The sequence below is a fragment of the Arachis ipaensis genome, chromosome B06, assembly GCF_000816755.2.
Source record: "Arachis ipaensis cultivar K30076 chromosome B06, Araip1.1, whole genome shotgun sequence".
Lineage (NCBI taxonomy): Eukaryota > Viridiplantae > Streptophyta > Magnoliopsida > Fabales > Fabaceae > Arachis > Arachis ipaensis.
In genome coordinates, this window is record NC_029790.2 from 127,755,869 (window position 1) to 127,781,387 (window position 25,519).

At 32.3% G+C, this 25,519-nt stretch overlaps 2 protein-coding genes, 1 long non-coding RNA gene and 1 pseudogene across 3 annotated transcripts; 2 read left to right on the forward strand and 2 right to left on the reverse strand.

Moving 5' to 3' along the window:
* On the reverse strand, nt 19–25,519 carry LOC107605201 (annotated as a pseudogene).
* LOC110263584 lies at nt 8,001–10,240 on the forward strand. Its single transcript, XR_002349409.1, has 4 exons — nt 8,001–8,145; nt 8,245–8,298; nt 8,387–8,524; nt 10,214–10,240. It is a non-coding gene; the product is annotated as an uncharacterized LOC110263584 (long non-coding RNA).
* On the forward strand, nt 10,602–12,109 carry LOC107647547. The gene is made up of 4 exons (XM_021105691.1): nt 10,602–10,989; nt 11,083–11,330; nt 11,469–11,553; nt 11,975–12,109. The coding sequence occupies exons 1-4, from the start codon at nt 10,936–10,938 to the stop codon at nt 12,107–12,109; spliced, it is 522 nt and encodes a 173-aa protein (XP_020961350.1). The 5' UTR covers nt 10,602–10,935.
* LOC107605200 (protein FAR1-RELATED SEQUENCE 5-like) lies at nt 17,131–20,506 on the reverse strand. Its single transcript, XM_016306983.2, has 3 exons — nt 20,389–20,506; nt 18,865–18,949; nt 17,131–18,757 (listed from the first exon to the last, which is right to left on the reverse strand). Exon 3 carries the CDS (start codon nt 18,013–18,015, stop codon nt 17,446–17,448), a length of 570 nt encoding a protein of 189 aa, XP_016162469.1. The 5' UTR covers nt 18,016–18,757; nt 18,865–18,949; nt 20,389–20,506; the 3' UTR covers nt 17,131–17,445.

Below are 25,519 nucleotides of genomic sequence, written 5' to 3' on the forward strand. Positions count from 1 at the left end.
TATTGGCAACTACCTTGCTAAAAACTCAACTACCATTTTACGTTGTTAAGGAAAATGTACACAAGGCAGAGAAGTAAAAAACACAGATTGGCATGATTCAAACTCACTGTTTCAAAGAAAACAGTACTAAATTGTTTCAGCTACAAGAATGTAACCATGATCATCGAAATGAAACTGAGGTGGTGTATCACTTCATCTTAGCCTCTGTAAAGAGAACATGGCAGTTAACCCTTGGATCGTACTAGCGAAACTCGAGCTTCTCTGTGAACTGCCTTGGCTTCCTCTTCACATAGAAAAATCCAGTCCCAGCAGCAGACACTAGTTTGACAAACATTTGAGCCTTCTTCTTCTTGTCCCCCATTCCTTACTCTAAACACAACGAAATCATTTACTTCAGTTTTTTTCCCTCCTCTTTAAATAAGAATTTGATTTTAATGAAATATAAAACAGATTCACACTTGCATTTAATTATATCTCGTCATGTCAATAAAAAACAACTATCTTTTACACCCACCATGTGAATGATAATCCAAAAAGAAGATTGTAATTATATGATTGAAAGGTGAAATAATTAATAATGCACACATTTGGTAAAGTCTATTTTATCTTCAGATCCTTTCTTTCCCTCAAAAACCCTAACTCAAGAAGCACACTTTGGAAATTTGATACAGCAGCAACATAATACCTTTAAATACAATAATTTCCTATGATATCAATGTACAATAGATAATGAGTTCCACAAGATACCACATCAAATCTGAGTGTCTTGCGGGGAATATCATGAATTTTATTCTGTTTCCAACAAACACAGAGGTAAACGGTAATTTCTATTCTATTTTTTGTCTGCTTATTTTTCTTTCGTAAATTAAAATTATTAAAGAATGTTAATATGTTTATTATGATGACAATATAAACATGTTCGTAATGAGAAAATTACAAAAGCATGATTACCAAATGGTCAATCCCACTGAATGCTCTATAAAATATGCTTAGAGATCATGGTTTCAAAAATTATAGATACAATGAAACCGAACGAGAAAGAGAGAGAGACCTTAATTGTGTGAGGCAGTGGCGTGGGGTGTTGGCGCAACTGCAATGAGCGACGGCACAATGAGATGTTTTATTGTTTTAATATTTTAGGGGTTTTCCGTTTTCACTTTTCAGGTTCCAAAGGCCAGAGCCACATCACATTGATATATTCAATTCATGGATGCATTTTAATATTGATTTGTATTAAATAGAATATATAATACATCAAATGGTGTCGTGGTGTAGTTGGTTATTACGTCAGATTAACACAGTGAAGGTCTCAGGTTTGAATCCGGGCGACGCTAATTTCTTTCTTCTTTTGCTTTTTGATACACTGAAGGCATGATGATGTGTTACTATATTTTTGCTCATGTTGATTAGTAATTACCCATATTAAATAATTCTTGCATGAGTTATTTTTTAAAATTTTATTTGTCAAATATTTTTCTTTTTACTTTTTCTTTCTAAATGTGTATAAATTTAATTTAATTTTTGGTAATTATATATACAGAATAAAATTCAAAAATAACCAATTAAGTAGAATTAACTAGTTTTTGCTGTGGTGTACGTCATAAGATTGTAGAAAGAAGTGAACTCGATATTCAGATATGAAATGAACAAACTGAAGGTTATGATAGGCTTAGAGAAGGAGGAGTTGAATCTATGCCTTCCTTTTAAGTTACTGAAATGACCCTTTCAAACAATCTTTCAATTCTGATTCTGTTTGAACTTAGCAGCGGAATTTTATGAGACAATTTTTTTGTCTCATGAATATCAGAAAACAGAACACAGCAGAGAAGAGAGAAGCTAACACCAGCATGTTTGAACTTCTTCAAAGAACACTTCACAGAACAAAACCTCAATACACTGATTATCTCTCCTTACTTCTGAATGAACAGAAAATCTTCTTTTATCTCCTTGCATGTTGCTTGGTTGCTCTTCCTAGGTCAACTTCTTCAGCCTTGAGCTTCACCAACCCACTGTCTCACTTTTTCCTATTAATCCTCACAATGGAAAATTTGTTTCTGACTTCTCTATCTTGACCGAAAGCCATAAAGCAGCAACCACAAAAGTCTTCCAATGGTAAATTGAATCTGAACCCTTGAAAACCAACTTGGTCCCCAAGAATCACTTGTGACCGTAGATACACAGCAGTAAAGAACAGAAATCCTCTTTTCCATATAACACAAAACGGAGTGGTAGAGAATTGAAGATGAAGAGAAGAAAGTGTGTTGCATGTTTAAGGAAATGGGTTACCTTTAACCTTCTGATCTTTTCTTGATGTGGTTTGAAAATGGTTGACTAGACCTTACCCTTCTTTGCTTAACCTTCTCTTTCCTTCTTCTTTCATGACTAGCTTAGGAACTAAGCTCTCTTTCTTACTTTTTCTGAGTTCTGTGATTTGATTGAGACAGGGGAAAAGAACGTTGCTTTGGAAGCAAGATGGGGAGATTTGAAATCAACTCGGGCTTGGATCGGATATCCATTAGGCAACCCTTTTAATTTCTTTGTCTTTGTTTCTTTTGGGCTTCACTTGATTAACCAGCCCACTAGCCTTGATGTTTTTATTTTCATTCCAATTTGGGCTGCTAGACAAAGTTTTGGCCTGCAATGTTTTAATAAATAATTAGCAACATACAATTATCAATAATCAAGACTAATTATTTATTTTGCCCAAAAATAATGTTTGTCATCACTAATTAATTTAGTTAATTTCTTAATTCAACACAAACTACTGCGGCCGTAAAGCTTTCCTTCATTCAAACTTTAATTTTGTAGTAATGGTTACTATCTTTGTTGATAAATTTATTTTTAATTGATTTTTTGCTATCTTTTCAATTAAAAATATGAAATAAAAGCGCAAGTATGAATTTTATTGAGAAAATCAGACAAATAGTATGATCTTTTGTAAAATAATTATTTTGTTTTTATATGTTAATGTGTTATGATTTCGTTTAAGTGAATTTTAATGAGAACAAATTCTACTTTATTTTTAAAATGGTTTCTTGAAGCTTAACTTATTACTCTGTAAAGTTTTTGCAATTACCATAGAGTATTAATATTTGTTTCTCAGTATCTATTGATTGGACAAAAGTACTTTTGTTTTTATAACTTTATATACTAACGAGTGTTCTAAGATAGCGCCAGATTATTAGTGTCGGTTTTGATTTTATTTTTTAAACGCTATAAGAATCTTTTACAGCCTGTTTGGAATGCATCTAATTTGAAATCATAGATGAATTGAATTCTATTCCTTGCTTTGGAATAGAAAAAAACATGAAGTTGAATTCCGGTGAGAATTCCAATTCTCATTTTACCCCCATTTACAAATCAGACCTACTTTGGTCTGATTTCAAAATCAATTCTCACCTAAATCTCACTTAAACTGTGCAATATCAAAAATACCCCTGTCCAAATTATAATATTCCATAATCCCTTCACTTTCTTAAACCCTATTTTGCTTATTTGTTGGAGGATTGAAGCTGCACACCATGAAGCCCTGTTTGTGTTCGTCAGGGTTGTTCGCTACTTTCACCATTCTCTGACAAGGTGCAAGCTCTTTGTTGCAGTGCCGTGAAGCCTTCCTCTTCGAGCAACGCAAACTCTTCACTCTGTCAATTTCTAGGAGCTAGAATTAGAGGTAGGGGAATGTTGATTACTTTGGCAAAAATTTGTTACCCATACTCTAGATTTCTGTATTTGTTTAATGTGCACAATCTGTTTGATGAAATGTCTAATTTGATTTCTAGTTCCATAAATTGTCATGATTTTTTGGCTTGTTATTGCTGATGGTCATAATTTTCAATCTTTGTTTTTATTTTGAGCACACGATTCCAAACTATGGAATTGAATTCCATTTCTTTAGGAATTCATTTCTTGATGGAATTGAATTCTAATTCCATCATTTAAAGGTGTCCAAACAGTCTGTTAGTCTCTTGAAATAGAATCTATGAAAAAACTTTAAAATTTCTTTTAAGTTTAACTTTATTTGAGTTATAAAGAAGGTATTTTGGTTTTTTTAAATGAACTAAAAGTGTAATTAACATTTCTTTAAATCAAAATTGAATTTTTAATTTCTAATACACGAGGGTGATAATGAGCATTTTGGACTTTGGTTGTTTGGTTAAGGTTCCTTTCCTCTAAACCAAACAGCGAGATTTTGGACTGTTGGGAGAAAATTGGCTGGATCCCAATTTAGTTTGACCGACCGACTGTGGTTTCTGAATCTTCCTGTTATAATATCTAACTGATTCGTTGTTTCCACCTGTTTATGATTCGATCAGCCAGTTTGAACTCTCAGAACCTTGCATTACAGTAATAACTAGATAAGAATATATGTATATCATCATAATGTTTAATATTGTTTGACAATAATAATAATAATAATAATAATAATAATAATAATAATAATAATAATAATAATAATAATAATAATAATAATAATAATAATAATAATAATAATAATAATTGATCCGTCACCTTATAACTCAGTTTTTATTATGCATTATAAGTTATAACTTGGCATTAACTATCATTCATTCTTTTGCTTGTAACTGACACCTTCATTACCAACTTAATGACCATCATTTCTATCTTAATGACCAAACGGTCATATCACCAATTCTATTCATCAATTCTATGCCTATAAAAGGAACCTTCTATATCTAATCTCGGAGGGCAACATGATAAGTTCTATATCATGTCTTACATTCTATATTCATAGAATTATTACACACAACACATGATAACTTATATTTCATTTCTTACATTCTATATTCATAGAATTATTATATACCTCTTAAACACTTACTGACTTGAGTGTCGTAGTGTCTTTTGCAGGTACCCACCCCCTTGTTCTCTTATTGCCGACGTATACCTCATCTTGACGGAGAGCTTACAAGTATTCACCGGCGGACGAGTTATACACCGGACAATGTCAGCAAGAACAATTGGCGCCGTCTGTGGGGACGAGTAAAATAATTCCTACTCCCCTCAAATTCATAAAACTTGATTTACATTCAAATTTTTGAACCAATCTCAACAATCTTGTTTAAGATTTTATTTAATACCTCTTATTAAATTTTAATCTATCGTAACTTTTTATAAAGTATGTACTTTATACATTCGAATTGATTTACTTTTACGTATCATAATATTTCACATATCATAATCGACAATGACCTAATTCGAGAACAAACTCGTCTTTTAATCAATCCGAGAACAAACTCGGTTTTCAATCAATCCGAACACAAACTTGCTTATCAATTTTTCTTACTTTTTCAAAGTTCTCTATATATATGTTACGACTTTGTACATATTCATTTTCTCAATTTATCTTATTCATGTCATATGACCTTCACTATAAATTGTAAATATTCAATAACTAATTGCTTTGAGCGAGAAATTTATCAATAAGTTGTTGTGGGTTGGAAAAATTTCCAAGACAATTAACCATTATATCCTCGGATCATACAATCGATTCCGTCAATGGATATCTATCTCTGAACTTTTCAGTTCATATACAATCAAATGCTAAAATTGTTCTTAAGCGGAAAAGTATCCCCCACACAACTATCTTGATTGAATGACTCTTATCACTCAATTATTTTTTGAATAAGTACCGACACAATAACCCGACTAAGCTTGGGGGCTCACCATATCATTATTCACTTATCTTTTAACCGAGTTATAACTCATTATATTTTCTAAGCTTAGCCTGGATCATATGATCGGCGGACAAAGCTTGGGGGTTGTGATCCGTCACCTTATAACTCAGTCTTTATTATGCATTATAAATTATAACTCGGCATTAACTATCATTCATTCTTTTGCTTGTAACTGATACCTTCATTACCGACTTAATGACCATCATTTCTATCTTAATGACCAAACGGTCATAACATCAATTCTATTCATCAATTCTATGCCTATAAAAGGAACCTTCTATATCTAATCTCGGAGGGCAACATGATAAGTTCTATATCACGTCTTACATTCTATATTCATAGAATTATTACACACAACACATGATAACTTATATTTCATTTCTTACATTCTATATTCATAGAATTATTATATACCTCTTAAACACTTACTGACTTAAGCGTCGGAGTGTCTTTTGCAAGTACCCACCCCCTTGTTCTCTTATTGCCGACGTATACCTCATCTTGACGGAGAGCTTACAAGTATTCACCGGCGGACGAGTTATACACCGGACAATGTCAGTGTCAGCAACAACAACAACAATAATAATAATAATAATAATAATAATAATAATAATAATAATAATAATAATAATAATAATAATAATAATAATAATAATAATAATAATAATAATAATAATAATAATAATAATAATAATAATAATAATAATAATAATAATAATAATAATAATAATAATAATAATAATAATAATAATAATAATAATAATAATAATAATAATAATAATAATAATAATAATAATAATAATAATAATAATAATAATAATAATAATAATAATAATAATAATAATAATAATAATAATAATAATAATAATAATAATAATAATTTATTTTGTATATAAATTTATGAATTTTCTTCTAACGAAATAAGTTTGAGAAAATAAATAAATTTAAATTAACAAAATAAAATTAAGAAAATAGGTTGTTATTATATGAACAAAATCAATTTTAAATTTGACTAATATTATTTAAAGATTACTTATTTATAAAGTTATTAAATTTATTTATTATATACATTTTACATGTTAAATAACTTAGCATATTTTATTGTTTAAAATTTGTTTTCAATTTTAATGTTAAATTTGTAATTTTAAGAATTAAAATATAAAATTAAGTATGTTACATATCTAATTAATTCGTTTAAAAGAAAACTAACAACAAAAATAGAAGAATTAGTATTGATTATTTTCCACACAATACATTTGTTGTGTCAAAATTGTTTTTTACATGATATATATTTTAAATATTTTAAATAATCTCATGTATATAATCATATGTATGGTAAGGTAGGTTATGTTAATTAATCTATAGTGGATGATCCCGAACTATATATATATGTATATATGTCATATTTTATTACTGACGAAATTCAAACCAAATAGAAAATAAAACCAAATATTTAAGTTTACTTTTATAATTGGTCTTGCAAATGAAAATTAAATTTAATGAAAAAATGCATATAAAAAATATTGATATAACTTTTAACAATTTTTTTTTATTTAAACGTGTTATTTACTATATTTAAAATATTGTATTTGGAATAATAGAATTTTATTTTATATTGAATAGCTTCAAATTTTAATTTCTTTTTGAATAAATTAATAACAACGTAATGCAGTGAATAACTGTTTACATATAATTTCATTTTAATTTTTGATTCTGTTACCCACTTATGTGAACGTTGTGGATCTTTTGAAATAACAGATAATAGACTTGTTGTAACTGCCATGTATTCTATGCTTTGACCGCGTCATGCGCTTCGTGTAACTATTAGGTGCTCTTAGTGGGCAGCATCATAACTTTGCATACATAAGAATCTCTGAACCGTGAAAAATATTTTCATTCCCGCTTAAGAATGGAAATTGACAATAATACCTCCAAGTGTGTTGATAAAAGTATCAATGAAAACCAATCTGGTCAAGTTGAAATCCTCCACTCCAACAGTGTTGTTGATGGTATAGTTGCCTCTTTGAAGGTGCGATGTGTAAACACCGCTAAAATCGGTAAATTATTAGCTAATAAATTAAATCTTTATTAGGAAAGCTAAAAATGCAAAACTAATATCAAAATAGGATAGAGCTCGTCGAAACGAGAATTTTGATACCAATTTTAAAGAATTTGGCCCGAGATTGGACCAAACGGGCCGAACCGGTTGAACCGGATCCAAAATGGGCCCAAGGCCCAACCCAACTCAGCATAAAACACTTAAAAGAACCCCTCTCTCCTCTCTTAATCATCAAAAACGCTGAATGCAGCCATGGGAGGGGAGAAGAAGAAGCAAACCCTAACCTCATCTTCAAACCTTGATAACTTTTGATCTGGAGCACCGATTGACGAGCCATTTGCGGCCACGCGTCGGGCTCGTCGAGCTCTTCAATTCTATTTAAACAAAACAGTAAGTGAATTGCTTTTTTCTAGCTCCATTTCTGCTGGTATATGATTTTCGGGTTTAAGGTTTGAGAAACTCAATTCCTTGATGATTTTCATGTTTTAGGGGTCCACTAGACTTGATTTCTTGTGGGTATTGCCCAAGGATCAGTGGATAAAGGTAAGAGATCTCAAACCCTAATAAAATTTCTGAATTTAGGAATTTGGGTATTGAGTTGTTATGTTTGGATGTGTTAATTGTGGTTTAGGTAGTGTGTATGTGAATGTTGATGCTTGTTGGAGGCTTGTTGGTGATCAAGCTTGGTTTGGGGCTGTTTGATTGAGCTTGGAGGGGCTGTAATTTTGAGTTGTGAGGCTGCCTTGGGTGAACTAAGTGATCGGCCAAGGTATGGTTTAAGTTTCGTACGTTTAATATTTACGGTGGTGTGAAAACTTAGGTTAGAGGAACCATAGGATAAGTTGAACTGTTAATTGCATTTAATGAGTAGTTTGTAATGTTGTTGGAGTAAATTGTTGATGAACATAGATTAGAATTATGAGGTATTGAGGTTATTAATTTCATGCTTTTGGACTTGCTTATAATGGGTTGTATTGACGTTGATATTGATGAATTATGGTTGGTGATTGTTAATAAATGGTTGTTATGTCAAGTTGATGGATTAACATGTATGAAGAGTTGAATTATGTTAATGGCATTTAATTGATATATGTTGATGGAAGGTTGATAAATATATGATGAGAATTGGTATAGGTGAAGAATTGATGTGAACAAAGGAAAGGTTATTGATGTATGAGGTAAAAGTGGATAATTTTTTATGTTCTAGGTTGGTTGAGTTGATTAAAGCTTATATTAGTAATGGTTGTTGATGAATTGAGTTGATATGGTTTTACAATGCAAGTTTTAAATGGTAAGAAACTTAAGTTGGATAAAAAGAGGTTTTGTTGAAAGTGGTTAAAACCAAATTTTGATGAACTTTGGATGTCCATAATATTCTCCTCAAATTTTAGATTGGATTGTGGTTTGTTGCAAATAAAAGATAGTTTCAAGAGCTTTTGATTGATACCAACTTTGTGGAAAATGGAATTTTGTGGAGAAAGTTATGGACATTGCAAGTTTAGTGTTTAAATCTGAGTTCAGGGTGACCAAACCGGTTTTGACTGTTTTTAAACCAATTTTTCACTACTAAACCTCCATTTTCTTCCCTTTAAGGCTTAAAGTATGGTTCTAGGTCCAGTAGATAAAAGAAGCTAGGAAAACAAGATAACTTGAAGGTGAAGAAAGTTGTAAATAGTGGCTTTATGAAGAAAATAAGGATGTTAATGAAGTTTAATGTTAAGGTTTGATACTTGATGATGTATTGATGATAATTGCCATGGCTTATGAATAATGATATCTGAGATAAGAGTTTCCCTGGGTAAGAACCGTGGCTCGCCACCAAGTGTTCCAAGTTGAATCTCGATACTCTGTTGACCCTACGTCGTAAGGGTGACCGGGCACGTATAAATTCCCGGGTATGGATAGCCCCCATTGAGTGATTATATGATGATTAAATGTGAACTCTATGCATAGACTCTTGAGGATGCACGACGGGGGACAGTCTAAGGTTTTCGGACTTGTCGGGTTGGCTGGATAACCGACAGATGGGCCCCATCAGCCATAGAACAGGCATGCATCATATGCATTTGTTTGTATTGATTGCTATGCATTTCCTGGGTATGCCTAATTGATATATATTACCTACTATTTGTTATACTTGCTATTTGTACTATTTGATCATTACTTGTGCGTGAACTTGTTTGGTTGCTTGTTTCTGTTGCATTTTGAATGATGAAAGGATGGAGGAAATGGAGGAAATGGTTTGGTGTTAGGTTAAGTTTGAACTTGAGTAAGTTAGGCAGATTTAGAATACCTACCCATGTTTATGGCTTCTGTTTAGTACTTAAGTTGGATAATTGAATAACGGAGTTCTAGGATTGCTTATGGCATTCTCAGGACCGTATTTCTTATGCGCGTGACACTTTTACCATGCTGAGAACCTCCGGTTCTCATTCCATATTGTATTGTTGTTTTTCAGATGCAGGTCGAGAGGCTCCTCGCTAGATATGCTTTATATATATATCCTCCGGCCAGCCTTAGCTTCGCAGGCTGAGTCAGGGGCTAGTTATGCTGTTACCTTAGCTTTCCTTTATTCTTCTGCTTATCTTTATCATGTTCCTATTAGGTTTCTTAGCACGCAAGTAATCCTATTCCTTGAGCGTTGCGCTTTTTATTTTGCGATTTTTGTTTACCCGTTTTGTTTCAAGGCTCCTAGTATATTATTTCTTTCAGTATTATATGTATATCTTTACTGTTTAGAGGTCTGTAATACCACACTACCTCTGTTCTACGACTTAAGCGTAAAACACTGTGTAGTAGGGTGTTACACGATGTGTTTCAATCTAAGTGTATCTGTTATGCACGATTGCAACTAAATTTTCTTTAATATTAATATTCTGTTTTACAGGATTTGCACATTAAAATAACCGACCTGGAGAGATTGTACAACAGTATGAAGGGAGAGATGGCCATTCTTCAAGTTGCAGTATTGGACCTTGGAGACTGCCCAACAGCTCCTGATCAAATGCCACAACGACATGTTCCAGCTGACGGGTCAAAGGGAAGGAAGTACCTGAGAAAGACTATGCAAACATAGAAGAAGATACTGATGTCATTCTTGGTGGAATCGAGCCTGAGAATACTAGTACTCCGCTGAATGGAAAATCTCAAAAGATAACTATTATCAACCTGGACGAAGAAATGATAGAACAATCAGGAAATGTGAATTATACTCGCACCTATCTTCGTGAAAAGGTATATCCTTATATTAGGTATTTGTTTTCATTTGCAGCATTCGTATACTTTAGTTATTATTTTTTTAGTTATTTTTTTATATAATTCGTGTAGGCAAAAAAAGCATCCAAAGCTGCTTTGAACTCGTCACCCAAATGTCACAACTCAAGTGAAAATGTCTGTTCTGGGCGAAAGAGGGGCAGACCAAAAGGATCTAATGGACCTAGAATATTATCAGCTGAAGTTGGTTGTGTACTCTCAGTTGAATTGAAGTCTAAATTTCGTCCAACTAAGGAAATGCAGTTGACACTACAAGAATGTCAAATGTCACTTTATGTATTTGGCCACGACCTATACGAAGGGTAAAAACATTCAGTTAGTTACTTAACAAAAATAAAACATAGATATAAATAAGTTAATTATTGATGTCGAATATTTATTTCTTTGTCTTTTGTATTTGTAAGTTTTTATACAACTACAACTTTGTTGTATCTACACAGGGAAACTCTGTTCAAAAATAAAAATACTGAGATGAGTCGAGCAGATTTTCAGTGTCTCATTCTTGGCAATGAAGTACACTCTAATGTAAGTAAATACGGTAACTTTTATTAGATTCGTGAAAAATATGCTTTAGTTATTTACATGTTTATTTTCATGTAGATTTTAATGTTGGCTGCCCTTAAAACAACAATGACACAATGTATTGATGATGCCTTTGAAGATATGTCCAACAAAATAACAACTTGGTCTCTACCACCATAATTTGGGGTAAGAAATTTCAGTAACTGACCCTCAGAAAATATATAGTCCCACTGAAACTAACGATTTATAATCTCAAAAATTAGGTTGATGCCCTTAACCTAGATATGCTACGTCAAGAGGTGTATGAAAAGTACAAAAATATCTAGATGCCGAAGTCTTCTACGTTAAAATATGTATTTTATTCTCACTCACTCTCTATTTGGATTTTTTTTTACTCTAATTGTCCATGAATATATCTACACAGATATATGTTCCACTCATTGACGACATTTTTCACTGGTTCTTGATGGTAATATCTATTGACGAGGGAAAGGTGTACAAACTTGATTCATATCCAAACCCAAAGCGAGATATTTCCAAAAAATTCGTCATGAGATGAACGGTGATATATTTAATCTTCTTGGTGTATTTTTAGTTGTTGATAGTAGAGTAAACTATATATTTTCTAATATCACTTATTATTGCTTAGTAGTTCATATAATGCTATTATAAATGTATTATGTGTAATAGAAAATAATTTTTTAAACACAGTTTTTTATTTAATTTTAAATTTTTTCTGTAAACGTTATTTAAAGTTCATTCATCATTAATATGTTTTTGTAATTCATTTTGTTTTGAGCCATAGCTCGGTCTATTAGATTTCATTTTCTCTGGTCCGTACTCCAGCACTAATATATTAGACAAAAAAGCATTCCAATGGACAATTGGCCTCTCTGTAATGCTCGTGGCATCCCTGATTGCAACACAAGGTATACAGCCTATTTTATTGTGATATGCTTGTTAACTAGATCATGAATAGTAATTATCCTAATTATTTAAATGACTTGTATTTTATAGTGATAACTCCGCTGTTTGGTTGCTTGAGTGGATGGTGTAACACCCTACCACACAAAGCTTTATGCTTAAGTCGTAAAACAGAAGTGATGTGATATTACGACCTCTAAAATAAAATGAGTTTATATAGTAACAGAAGAATTATAATATGCTAGGAGCCTTGAAGAATAGAGGGAACAAAAATCGCAAAATAAAAGCACAACGCTCAAGGAACGAGTTGACTTGCATGCTAAGAAAACCATAACTACTAAACATAAGATGACAGAAGTAGGAATAGAGTGCCAAAGATACAAAATAACAAGTTTCTGACTCAGTCTGCAAAGTCAAGACTGGCCGGAGAATATTTACATATATATACATACATATCCAAAACCCAAAAGTACATATACACAATCCTACCTCTCCATAAACCTCTAAGAGGATCAAAAGAACAAGTTATGCGGAGAGAAAGCCAAGTACATATATATATATACATCATAGCATAACAAAATAACCCTGTAATCACTCTACTTCAAGAGTCTAGACGCCTAACGAGATGCCTCTCGACCTGCATCTGAAAAACAACAACATAGTATGGAATGAGAACCGGAGGTTCTCAGTATGGTAAAGGTGCCACACACATAATATATAAGGTCCTGGGAATGCCAGAGGCAATCCTAGAACGCCGACACTCAGATTATAGAGCTTAAAGTATTAAACAGAAGCCATAAAAGGTGGTTTTCTAAAAATATTTAAACCTAACTTAACTTAACCTTAAATCTAAGTCTCATACTGCCATTCTTCCATACCTCCAACTCCTTCATGCATTTTCACAGACAAATAGACAGATAAAGGCAAGCACAAGAAGGTTACAGTTATTACAGGTAACAACTACACATTTAGCATGGCAAGTACATATAGGCACACCCAATTAAGGCACAAGCAAGTAATTCAAGTAATATGCATATGATGCATGCCTGTCCTATGGCTGATGAGGCTCATCTGTCGGTTATCCAGCCAACCTGACAAGTCTGAATTGTCCTTAGACTGTCCTCCGACGTGCATCCCCAAGAGTCTATGCATAGCTTTATCTCAAATAATCAATATTACTCAATGGGGGTAACATTCCCGGGAATTTATATAGTGCCCGGTCACACTTACGTCGTAGGGTCAACAGAATATCGAGTTTTCAACCTGGTACACGTGGTGGCAAGCCACGACACTTAATCCAGGGAATCTCGTATCTCAGATCATTCAAATTCATAAGCCATATAAATAATTCAATTATAATTCATCAACATCCACATCATTCTCAATCGCATCTCATTCATCATCATACATCAATCATATTCAATCCTTATCCTTCATTATCACACCTCCCATTCTGTCCATCAATAGTTCTAATTCAAAATATAATTCATTCTTTTCTAAATGAATCAAACTTAAAACATACTCATTTTCTTAATAACTCAAAATCAAACCATATAACCTTTGAATCTAAATCTTTTTAAATAATCATATAAACAAAATCTCTAATCTTTATAAAATTTCGGCAGCATCTCCTCTAAAACTCGGACTTTGCCACCTTTTTCGGGTCCAAACCTGCATTCTTTTCAATTCAACATACCCTTTCTCGTCATCATAACAATCACCACAATAAATCTACCTCAGATCAACAATTATACTCATACAATATTTAAATCCAACAACCAAAATTCAACTAAGAATCATAGTTCACAAATCCTAGGCTTTTAACACAAAATACCTCATTTTTCATTAGAAATTTCCATTCCAATTATTTTCAAACCTATTACCACCAATCCAAATTGCCAACAATAATCCTCAACAAGCTCCTTATCTTTTCAACAATCATCATTCAACCAAACCAAAATATAGCCATATAATCAACAATTCAATCACATATCCTTTCAAAGATCCAACTAGCAACCAATATCATCTTACAAACAAATCACCAAACCAAACCAAGCATATTCATCAACCCATTACTAAACATTAAATATACACCTGCATTTCAACTTATCCTATGGTTATCTAGCCTAAGTTTTCATAGATAATTATATATTAAATGCAAGAAACCTAAACCATACCTTAGCCGATTCCCAAGTATTATTCCAAGACAATTTTCCTAAAAGAACACAGCCCTCAAAACCTCAACTAATCCGCTTCCTCCAAGTTCCAGTATTCACAATTTCAAGCTCCAATTATTTATTCATAACCTAATACACATTCATAACACAGATATATCCAATTTAATACTCAAAACTCAAATTCAATGAAAATAAAATAGAATTATCGTATCCTCACCTTACCCAAGCTTCACATAAGCAAGAGTGAACGTTTTCCTCAAGCTAATTGGATCCTAAAACATCAGAAATCAAAGAAATTCAACCTTCCCATTAAAAATTTGAAAATTGAGGGAAAAGAGGGCTGAGAGTGATTAAATAAGTTACTAGTAAAATTGTTCCGATAGAAATGTAGAGTTCGACGCGGTGAACACGTGGCCGCAAACGGTGCGGCGATTGGAGCTCAGACGAAAAAGTTACGGGAGTTGGAAATTCACCGTAAGGGTTGGGGAGTGTTTTCGTTCTTCTCCTCCCTGGGAAGCTGAACGTTGCTGAAATGAGGGAGAAAGCAATGCTTGGGTTCATTTAATAGGTCGGTCCGGTTCAACCGGTTTGGCCCATTTGGTCTAATCTTGGACCGATTTCTTCGAAATTAGTGTTAAAATTCTTGTTTCGATGAGCTCTATCCTAATTTGATATAATATTCACATTTCTAATTCTCCTTATTAAAAACTAATTTATTGACTAATTATCTACTAATTTAACCGGGGTTTACAGATGGTAATGGAGGACATGTTTCAACCCAATCTCACTGCTAGGGTAAGTTAACAAATTTCTACCTTGTGTACTTTTTGTTTCTTTTGACATACTAATTAATTTAACTTCTACTTTTTGTAGCCTCCTGATTCCAAAATTCGAATGCTTGCGGCATGTGCAACTTTAAATGGGACTCACAATGAATATAATGACATGGTCAGACATCGTTCTACAACTAGGTGGAAAGCATTGGTTGGCAATTAGATGATCACGCTGTTTATTATTAGGAAAAGATAGAATGCATTTGATTTGATTGTTTGGTATTTATGTTATTTGTTATGGGACCTATTTGTTAGATCAATTACTTTTTTTATTTAGCTTTTATACGTACTCCTTAATATTTAGGATTTTTTAGTTACACAGCTTTTATATAGCATATTATTTTGTCGTTGAAATTCAATTATGTACTTCCCAATTCTATCTTACTCAAATTTATTTTCTTTTTTCTTTTCCAAATGTAATATACTAGTAGATAAAATAATCTGTAGCTATATAGCATTTTAATAGTTGGCTATTTTTGTTGTTTAGATTTTTTTATCTGTAACATTGAATATTGAAAATAAATATTATAAAAATTGAGTGCCTTAGTGTATTTTACATCGTAGTTCAGATTAGTTATAAATTTTCTTACTAAAAACAATAGCTATTGCCTATGGGTATGATATTAAAACTCAAATTCAACTTAAAAAAAATATATAACGTATAAACTAAAGAAAGGTGAACAAACGGTGGTAGTACAATTCTGTTATTTGTTTAGTATAATTGTCTCTCATTTCTACCTTAATAAAATAACAAACCCGTTATATACATTGCAAAAAAGCTAATTAACATTTTCTCTTTCTTATATCATTCCCCTAGCAGACACAACACCCATCAATAATTTTGTGACTCGAATGGAATATCGGTATATTTGCATCTGTACCGTATAATTCACCTTTTAAAATCCATATTCATCTTTCATCTAAGGCTAGCCAGTAATAGCTAATGATACTTGCCTTTCTGATTACCAATGGTCACATCAAAATCCTACAAGAACAAAAAAAACTAAAATTAGACAACCATGTAATTAATAAGAAGCAATATCTTAAATACTCACCATTTCTTCGATCCCCTCCTCATTGGTTTGACTAGACCAATTGTCATCATCTTCGGGACCTCCTCCATCTCCACTTTTTATTTGATTATGGTCATCTCCACGGCGACAATTTCACCGATTGTGTCCTATACTATTACATCTGCTGCACCAAATCCTTCGCTTTTTCTTTTTGTTCCCAGCTTCTTTTGAAGTAGCATCCATCCATGTTTTGAATTTCTCACCCGCACTTTTAGAACCTCCCTCTCTATTCTTTTCATGTTTGGCAAATAATTCAGCCTTTTTGTTTCTGACCCACTCCATAACATCCTTAAAATCACCTAAATCTCCGCAAGCAGCAAATGGCAAGCCCTCCAGCTCATCATTCATAGCAGCAATCCTACTCTCATAACTTCCATCTCCAACTAATGATCCATGCTGCTCCAACCTTATAGGAGCCTCTTTTGCTTTCATGGTCCACCGCTTCAATATCAGTGACTCAGGTAATTCTGTAATTTGAAGATATATCAACAGACGAATGATATGAACACATGGAATGCCAAATGATTCCATTCATTGACATGAACACCTAAACTCACTGCTACCAGGCCAATAAGATACAACCCATTTTCATGTTAACTCACAATATTTTCGTACATCATAGTTCACACTACATGAAGTCTCTCGCCAATCAACTATTATCACACTTGACGCTTTCAACAATAATGATCAAAACAAGTAGAACACCTCCCTTGTATAAATACTTGCTCCTGATCGCTCCAATGCTTGCACCTGTGTTTGCATTATCGGACACCCGTATGAGGTGTAATAGTCAGCCTCAGCCTCATTATTCCGCAACAAACCCATCCACCGGCGGAAGTGATGGAGGAATTCCTTAATGCTATAGCCAGATTTTACAAACCTAGCAACTTACGAATGTAGTGCCTCACACCTCGATGTAGTTCTCAACCTGGCAAAGAACTTGCCTCTCATATGTGCTGTAGCCCACATATCTTTAATCCCATAAGTGGTCTCAACCCACTCCATGTCCTTAACCCCAAAAATATTAACCATTGATGCCCACCTCTCCTCAAACTCATCAATCTCATAATTGCCAAGCATGCATTTCCTGAATTGTTGGGTAAACTTGGGGTTGGAGACATTGGCTGTGGCATTTCTTAACAAATGCCATCCGCATAACCTATGGTGTGCATCTGGAAAGACCTTTTCAATTGCAAGCTTCATAGCCTTGGCACCATCAGTTATCACAGCATTTGGTCGTTTACCATTCATTGCTTCCACGAATCTCTGTAACAGCCATATGTAAGTTCCTTCTCCTTCATCAGCCACAATTGCACTGCCAAAAACTATTGTTTGAAGGTGATGGTTCACTCCTGAGAAAACTACCAGTGGAAACTTGTACTTGTTTTTCTTGTAAGTTGCATCAATGGCCATAACATCACCAAATACTTCAAAGTCAACACGGCTCTTCCTGTCCATCCAGATTAGGTGCCGAAACACACCATTGTTTATCCACCTCGTAGCTCCAGTAAAACTTTGGATCTAATTTCTTCCGCTTCTTTAGGTACTTCAATGTTTCGGTCACATCACTTTCCATCAATTGCCTTTGCTTTTCTATTTGGTTGTACATGTCTTTTCTTCGAAATCTAACATTCTCAAAACCACCAGATTGCTCGGCAAAATGCATATAGATTTGGGTTGTGGAAATTCCAGCATCTCTCATGTCGTTCATTCTTTGAATTTCTTGATCAGTCATTCTCCATTGCGATCTCAACATCCGGCTCAAAGTTGGGGGTACTAACTCATGATTATGTTCATTTTGAAATAATGTTGTATACCAACAGTCCCTGCCAACATCTATGTGAACTCACATTTGTGCTACACACCCACACCTAGTCTCTGGCTTTGGAGCTCTCTTCCTATTTGTTTCATCAACCCCTCTGAAAATACGATATCTTTGTCTCGAACACACAAATATTTGCCAGAGTATGCGCTTATCAATCTCACTTTGCCCAACCTTTAACTTCCTAATTGAAAATCCATTGACCTTCCCAAATGCATTGTAAAAGGCATAGGCAACATCAAGGTCTGAAAATACATACTTCTTAGCAGCATCAACGCTCAAACCTACGAATTTAACCCGACCGATACTTCCTGTACTATTCAGTAACAGGTCTTCAACATCATTGCCATCACTATCAACTAACAATTCGTCCATTTCCTGAAAGACATTAAACAACAATAGACCTCAACGTTCTAAATATACTTTCAAACAATAATAGAGCTTAACATCTTAAGTGTTGGAATAATCCAGCTAAAAAGATGTACCTTAGCTGAAACATTCCCTATTTGGCTATGCGATGACTCTCCGATCAAATCAACCATTTTTGTCGAATGCTATATTTACTGCATACTATTACAATAAAATAAAACAAAAAATATTTATATTTATGAAATGACACAAGTACAAAATATTTGACATATTCACAACTATGAAAGTAAGTACCATATAACAAAAATAGGCACAAGACACCACGAAATGAAGTCCAAAATTCTCTTCTTCAAAATACAATAATAATAAAATATAAAACAATTACAAATAAATCACAAGGATATATCACAAATAATAAATTTTTACCAACACAACATTCGCACTTCCAAAGTACAACAACCAAATCACGCAAACAGCATAATAACAAAACATAAAAATAGCACTCATGAATCAATATTACTATAAAATATATTTCCGTATTGCTTTTCGTTACTCCTAGCACTCTACTAGAGAAATGAATGCTACTCCACTTTCATATTGTTACTAGCTTCTTGCAATGAATGAAAATCATAATAAAATTATTATTCTGGTAAATATTTTGAAAATAGAGGCTTTGTGTTATTCAATATTATTAATATTGTATATTTCAAGTTTAAAATACTATTATAATGAAATGACTTGAAAAAAGATAAAGAAAAAAAAAGTAACATAGCACAAGTTCTTGAACTCTAGACCAAAATATGACTCGAAACAATACAATATGACTACATAAAAAAACTAACTAGTTTTTATTCTTCAAATTTTGCATGTAAAGTAGATAACCGACAATAAATTTAGCAATGTCGCGGAACTAAAGACGTGGCGAAACAAAAGTCTTCCTTAATGAGAAAAATTTTAAATGCCACAAGAATCAAACATAAAGAGTAAAAAGAATAAAAAATGTCATGAAAATGAAAAATTTGTAACAAAAATGCTAGAAAGATTCAAGTTTAACACAAGAGGTATTAGTTTATTAAATAGATAAAGAAAGAAGAGCTCCTAGCATCACAATTCTACAAAATTGTTGACTATACATTATAGCAGAGCTCCTACCATCACAAGGGGTATTAATTTATTGTATCACTATATGGGTTCTCTTTTAATAGATTAGAAATTTGAGAATCACATGGCAAGAAAGCCGGGACACATTTCCACAAATTCGTAACAACTCAACAAACAGTAAATTGGACAAGCCCTCAATCTTAATTGTTCCTTTATGCCTATAGAAAAATTTTATAAAAATGATAAAAAAAAAATTAGAGTTGATAATCTAACATTAGCCTTATACCATTTTTGAGCAAGCAAAATACCAGTTTGAACACTCTCATATCAGAAGAAAATGAACCATTCAAAATTTCAGAATTATTAACTGATAGAGAAATAAGAGCTCCTATCAACACAATGCTACAAAATTTCTCATTAAAAACTATATATTATAGAAGAATCCCTAGCATTACAATCATAGAATTGCTAGAGATATGGGTTTATGGTCTGATCAGAATTCTATTTTAAATACACTATATATTTGTAATAGTACGTACCAAAAAAATTGTGCGATGCTCTGCTACAAAGTTGCCACGACTCAAACAACAAATCTGAAAATCCCTCAATCTTCAATTGTCCGGTTAGTCCTTTGTGCCTGTAAAAACAATATATAAATTTTACAGAAATTATACAACTAAATTGAACTTGACAATCTAATGTTAACTTCATAAAAAAAATCTGAGCAACCATGAAACCAGTTTGAACAAGACATGTTCATATTCTCATACCAAAAGAAAATCACAATTTAAAATTTCATGACTAAAAAATGATAACGAAAAAAGAGCTCCTAGTATCACAATTTTACAAAATTGCTGATTATATATTATAGAAGATCTCCTTGCATCATAAGGGGTATTAGTTTATTGTATCACTATATGGGTTCTCTTTCAATGAATTAAAATTTGCGAATGCACAATACCAAGAAAGCTGGGACACGTTTTGCCACAAATTTGTAACAATTTAACAAACATTAAATCGGAGAAGCCCTTTGTTTCTTTAAGTTTATAGAGAAGTTGTATAAAATGTTAAGCCAAATTATAAAAACTGAATTAGACCTGACAATCTTCTAACATTAACCTTATACAATTTTTGAACAAACAAAATACCTGTTTTAACACTCCCATATCACAAGAAAACAAACCATTCAAAGTATTATAATCATTATTTGATAAAGAAAGAAGAGCTCCTGTATGTTTTACAGAAATTATAAACCACTTGTTTGAACTTGACAGTACTTCATAAAAAAAATTTAAACAACCAAAAAATAGTTTAAACAAGACATTCACACTCTCATACCAAAAGAAATTCAACACTTAAAATTCCATAATCAATAAAAGCTAAAGAAAGAATAGCTCTTAACATCACATTACTAGAAATATCATCAACCAAATCTATATGATATTATCAAATTACAAACTCAAAAATTACATAGTAAAAAGAAATATCTAAATATTAAATGGTTGTAGACAAAATACACATTGATATTGTGGTTTTCCATTCACTACTTCCAGAGCAACATATTTCCAAGCTAAAAATTAGAACCTTGTGACTGAGTATCTTAGAACTAGGAAGATTAGGATTAGCAGCATCATTTGCTTATTACCAGCAAATTGCTTATTGAATAATACTTTTATTGTATCACTATATGGGTTCTCTTTTAATAGATTAGAAATTTGAGAATCACATGGCAAGAAAGCCGGGACACATTTCCACAAATTCGTAACAACTCAACAAACAGTAAATTGGACAAGCCCTCAATCTTAATTGTTCCTTTATGCCTATAGAAAAATTTTATAAAAATTATAAAAAAAAAATTAGAGTTGATAATCTAACATTAGCCTTATACCATTTTTGAGCAAGCAAAATACCAGTTTGAACACTCTCATATCAGAAGAAAATGAACCATTCAAAATTTCAGAATTATTAACTGATAGAGAAATAAGAGCTCCTATCAACACAATACTACAAAATTTCTCATTAAAAATTATAGATTATAGAAGAATCCCTAGCGTTACAATCATAGAATTGCTAGAGATATGGGTTTATGGTCTGATCAGAATTCTATTTTAAATACACTATATATTTGTAATAGTACGTACCAAAAAAATTGTGCGATGCTCTGCTACAAAGTTGCCACGACTCAAACAACAAATCTGAAAATCCCTCAATCTTCAATTGTCCGGTTAGTCCTTTGTGCCTGTAAAAACAATATATAAATTTTACAGAAATTATACAACTAAATTGAACTTGACAATCTAATGTTAACTTCATAAAAAAAATCTGAGCAACCATGAAACCAGTTTGAACAAGACATATTCATATTCTCATACCAAAAGAAAATCACAATTTAAAATTTCATGACTAAAAAATGATAAAGAAAAAAGAGCTCCTAGTATCACAATTCTACAAAATTGCTGATTATATATTATAGAAGATCTCCTTGCATCATAAGGGGTATTAGTTTATTGTATCACTATATGGGTTCTCTTTCAATGAATTAAAATTTGCGAATGCACAATACCAAGAAAGCTGGGACACGTTTTGCCACAAATTTGTAACAATTTAACAAACATTAAATCGGAGAAGCCCTTTGTTTCTTTAAGTTTATAGAGAAGTTGTATAAAATGTTAAGCCAAATTATAAAAACTGAATTAGACCTGACAATCTAACATTAACCTTATACAATTTTTGAACAAACAAAATACCTGTTTTAACACTCCCATATCACAAGAAAACCAACCATTCAAAGTATTATAATCATTAGTTGATAAAGAAAGAAGAGCTCCTGTATGTTTTACAGAAATTATAAACCACTTGTTTGAACTTGACAGTACTTCATAAAAAAAATTTAAACAACCAAAAAATAGTTTAAACAAGACATTCACACTCTCGTACCAAAAGAAATTCAACACTTAAAATTCCATAATCAATAAAAGCTAAAGAAAGAATAGCTCTTAACATCACATTACTAGAAATATCATCAACCAAATCTATATGATATTATCAAATTACAAACTCAAAAATTACATAGTAAAAAGAAATATCTAAATATTAAATGGTTGTAGACAAAATACACATTGATATTGTGGTTTTCCATTCACTACTTCCAGAGGAACATATTTTCAAGCTAAAAATTAGAACCTTGTGACTGAGTATCTTAGAACTAGGAAGATTAGGATTAGCAGCATCATTTGCTTATTACCAGCAAATTGCTTATTGAATAATACTATCACCTATAACCAAAATCAATAAGTCATTTACAATGTTAAAAACAGCAGCAACACAACCAGAAATCAAATAATCATCCATAAAACCATAATTGAAATCAATAAGGCAGCATCTTTTGAACTCTTAACTCTTTATATTTTATACTCCTCACTTATTTTAGTTAAGAGATTCTTTTTTATGATTGTCTCAAGTTCTATAAATATCCCAAATACTCTTCTAACCTAATCTAAAGTCATCAAAGACCTCAGAAGGTATCTAATAATCTGAAGTATATCAAATTACTTTTTAAAAGTATTTAAGATTAATATTTAAAATAACTCCTCTTCAGATAATGATATTTTATTCTTTAACCATAGAAATTGTTTTAAAGGGCCTTTTGAACTATATGCTAACATATTCTAATAATAAAAGTTTAAAAGACTTGATAAATATTTATAGTTCACTTGCTTCAAAAAAAATTTCTTATAGCACGATTCAACCTCATTCTTATACCACATATCCAAAAATCAACAACTGAAATCAATAAGGCAACACCAAACCACACTAACAGCAGCTCTCAAAGGATAAATCCAATAAAAAAAACTATTACCAACAGCACAACAGATTCAACATTAAATTAATTTAAATGCACTAAACATTCTTGAAGTTCATTTTACTTTCTGTTTAATGAGTCTAACCAGCAAAATTCTAAAAATATGAGCGTACTGAAAAGAAAACCCGAAAAGAGAAATCTTTTTTTGGGACTTTAGGTAATTAAAATTCAAAAATGTAGCAGATCAGATCAGACTTCATTCAAACTTTAAAATTTAAAGAGAAAAAAAACAGAATAAGCAGAAATCAGTGAAAATAGCAGAATAATTTCAAAAAATCCATAGCTAGCAATAATTTCAACAACACAAAATCAATTATTTGATTTACATTCACTAATTCACATTTAGAAATCAGTCAAATACTTAAATCACTAAACAGAGCACAAAAGGAATAACTGAAAAAGTGAAAGCAGTGCCACTAACCTTCGATGGACAATGAGGACGACGTGCCGAGCTAGGAGACAGGGCCTGGGTTCGGGACAAGGGGAAGGACGGAGACGCGGAGGCGCCGACAACCTCGGACGGCGGCGGCAGAACCTTTGAAGAAGCTAGGGTTTAATTTTTGTTTGGGGATTTTTTGAGATCGTGAGAGTGAACAGGGGGAGACTTGGAGCACGACCACAACACAGCGAACGATGGCAGTTTCTCACTCCCTGCGACGGTGGCCCCTGAGCACAATGGACGGTGGCGGCTCTGTCTCTCCTTACGGCGGTGGAGGATGTTATAACAGGGTTGAGAGTTCTTTTTTTTTTTAACATTACAGGGTTGAGAGTTGAGAGAGGGGTTTAGTTTTTTTGTCTGTATTAAGTTGTTTGTTCAGCCCATAAGAATAAAAAAAATTAATAATAATAAATAAATTTAATTTACCTGATAACTTTTGATAGCAGGTTACTTTTCAAGGAGTGCTGCACTCTCTACTTTGTCTGGAGTGCACTAGCTTTCGCCAGACTCAAGACAAGATAAATAACTAAACTTAGATTTATATTCGTTTAAACTGCAATCTACTAATAATATAAAATATTCAGAGCAAAGTAAATAATCCTACTCATACTCATCTAAAAAATGATGTATTATGTTTGGGGGACCCGTCAAGATTGTGTTTCTTCTTGTTGCAAGGTATGGCCTCCAGTTGGTATCAGCCACAAATTTCACCTGAATCCATATATTAGAAATGATTAACTAAAGAATAAGTTTAATAGTAATAATAAATATGAGAAAAACGAATTAGGGTGAAAAATAAATTTTATATTATACTGTAAAATACTGGTTAAGTATCTTGCCTATGAACTGTGAAGGCCTGAATATATTAGAATCTAACAAGAAGGTATCTCTATAGGCAAATACTATAATTGTTGATTCAATAGAAGTAAAGAATCACACACTATTAATCACTCAATTCATTAGGAAACCATGTGTTATTATTATTTTTTATCACAAGTACAAGAACCAGTTTGCAGCAGTGTTAAAAGAGATAATTACAAATTTTGCTACAAATGTTTTACTGCACAACAACTACAAATATTCATCACAGCTAAATTAATCAAAGAATATTATTACCTTGAATCATTATGCTAAGGAAATAAAATTGTCTTTGACTGATTCTCCAGGTATAGCTCTTCCAAACTCAAAATAATATCACATCTACAAATACAAAATTATTACCAATATAGAAGTATAGAAGATTTGGATAGAATGGAGAAATCAAACCGGAATTCCTTTTTGTTATCACGTGTGTGCAAAATCTTTCCCCACATCCCCTGTAAGATTACTAGTACTTTCTTCCTTAGAATCATTACCCAGAATCACTTGA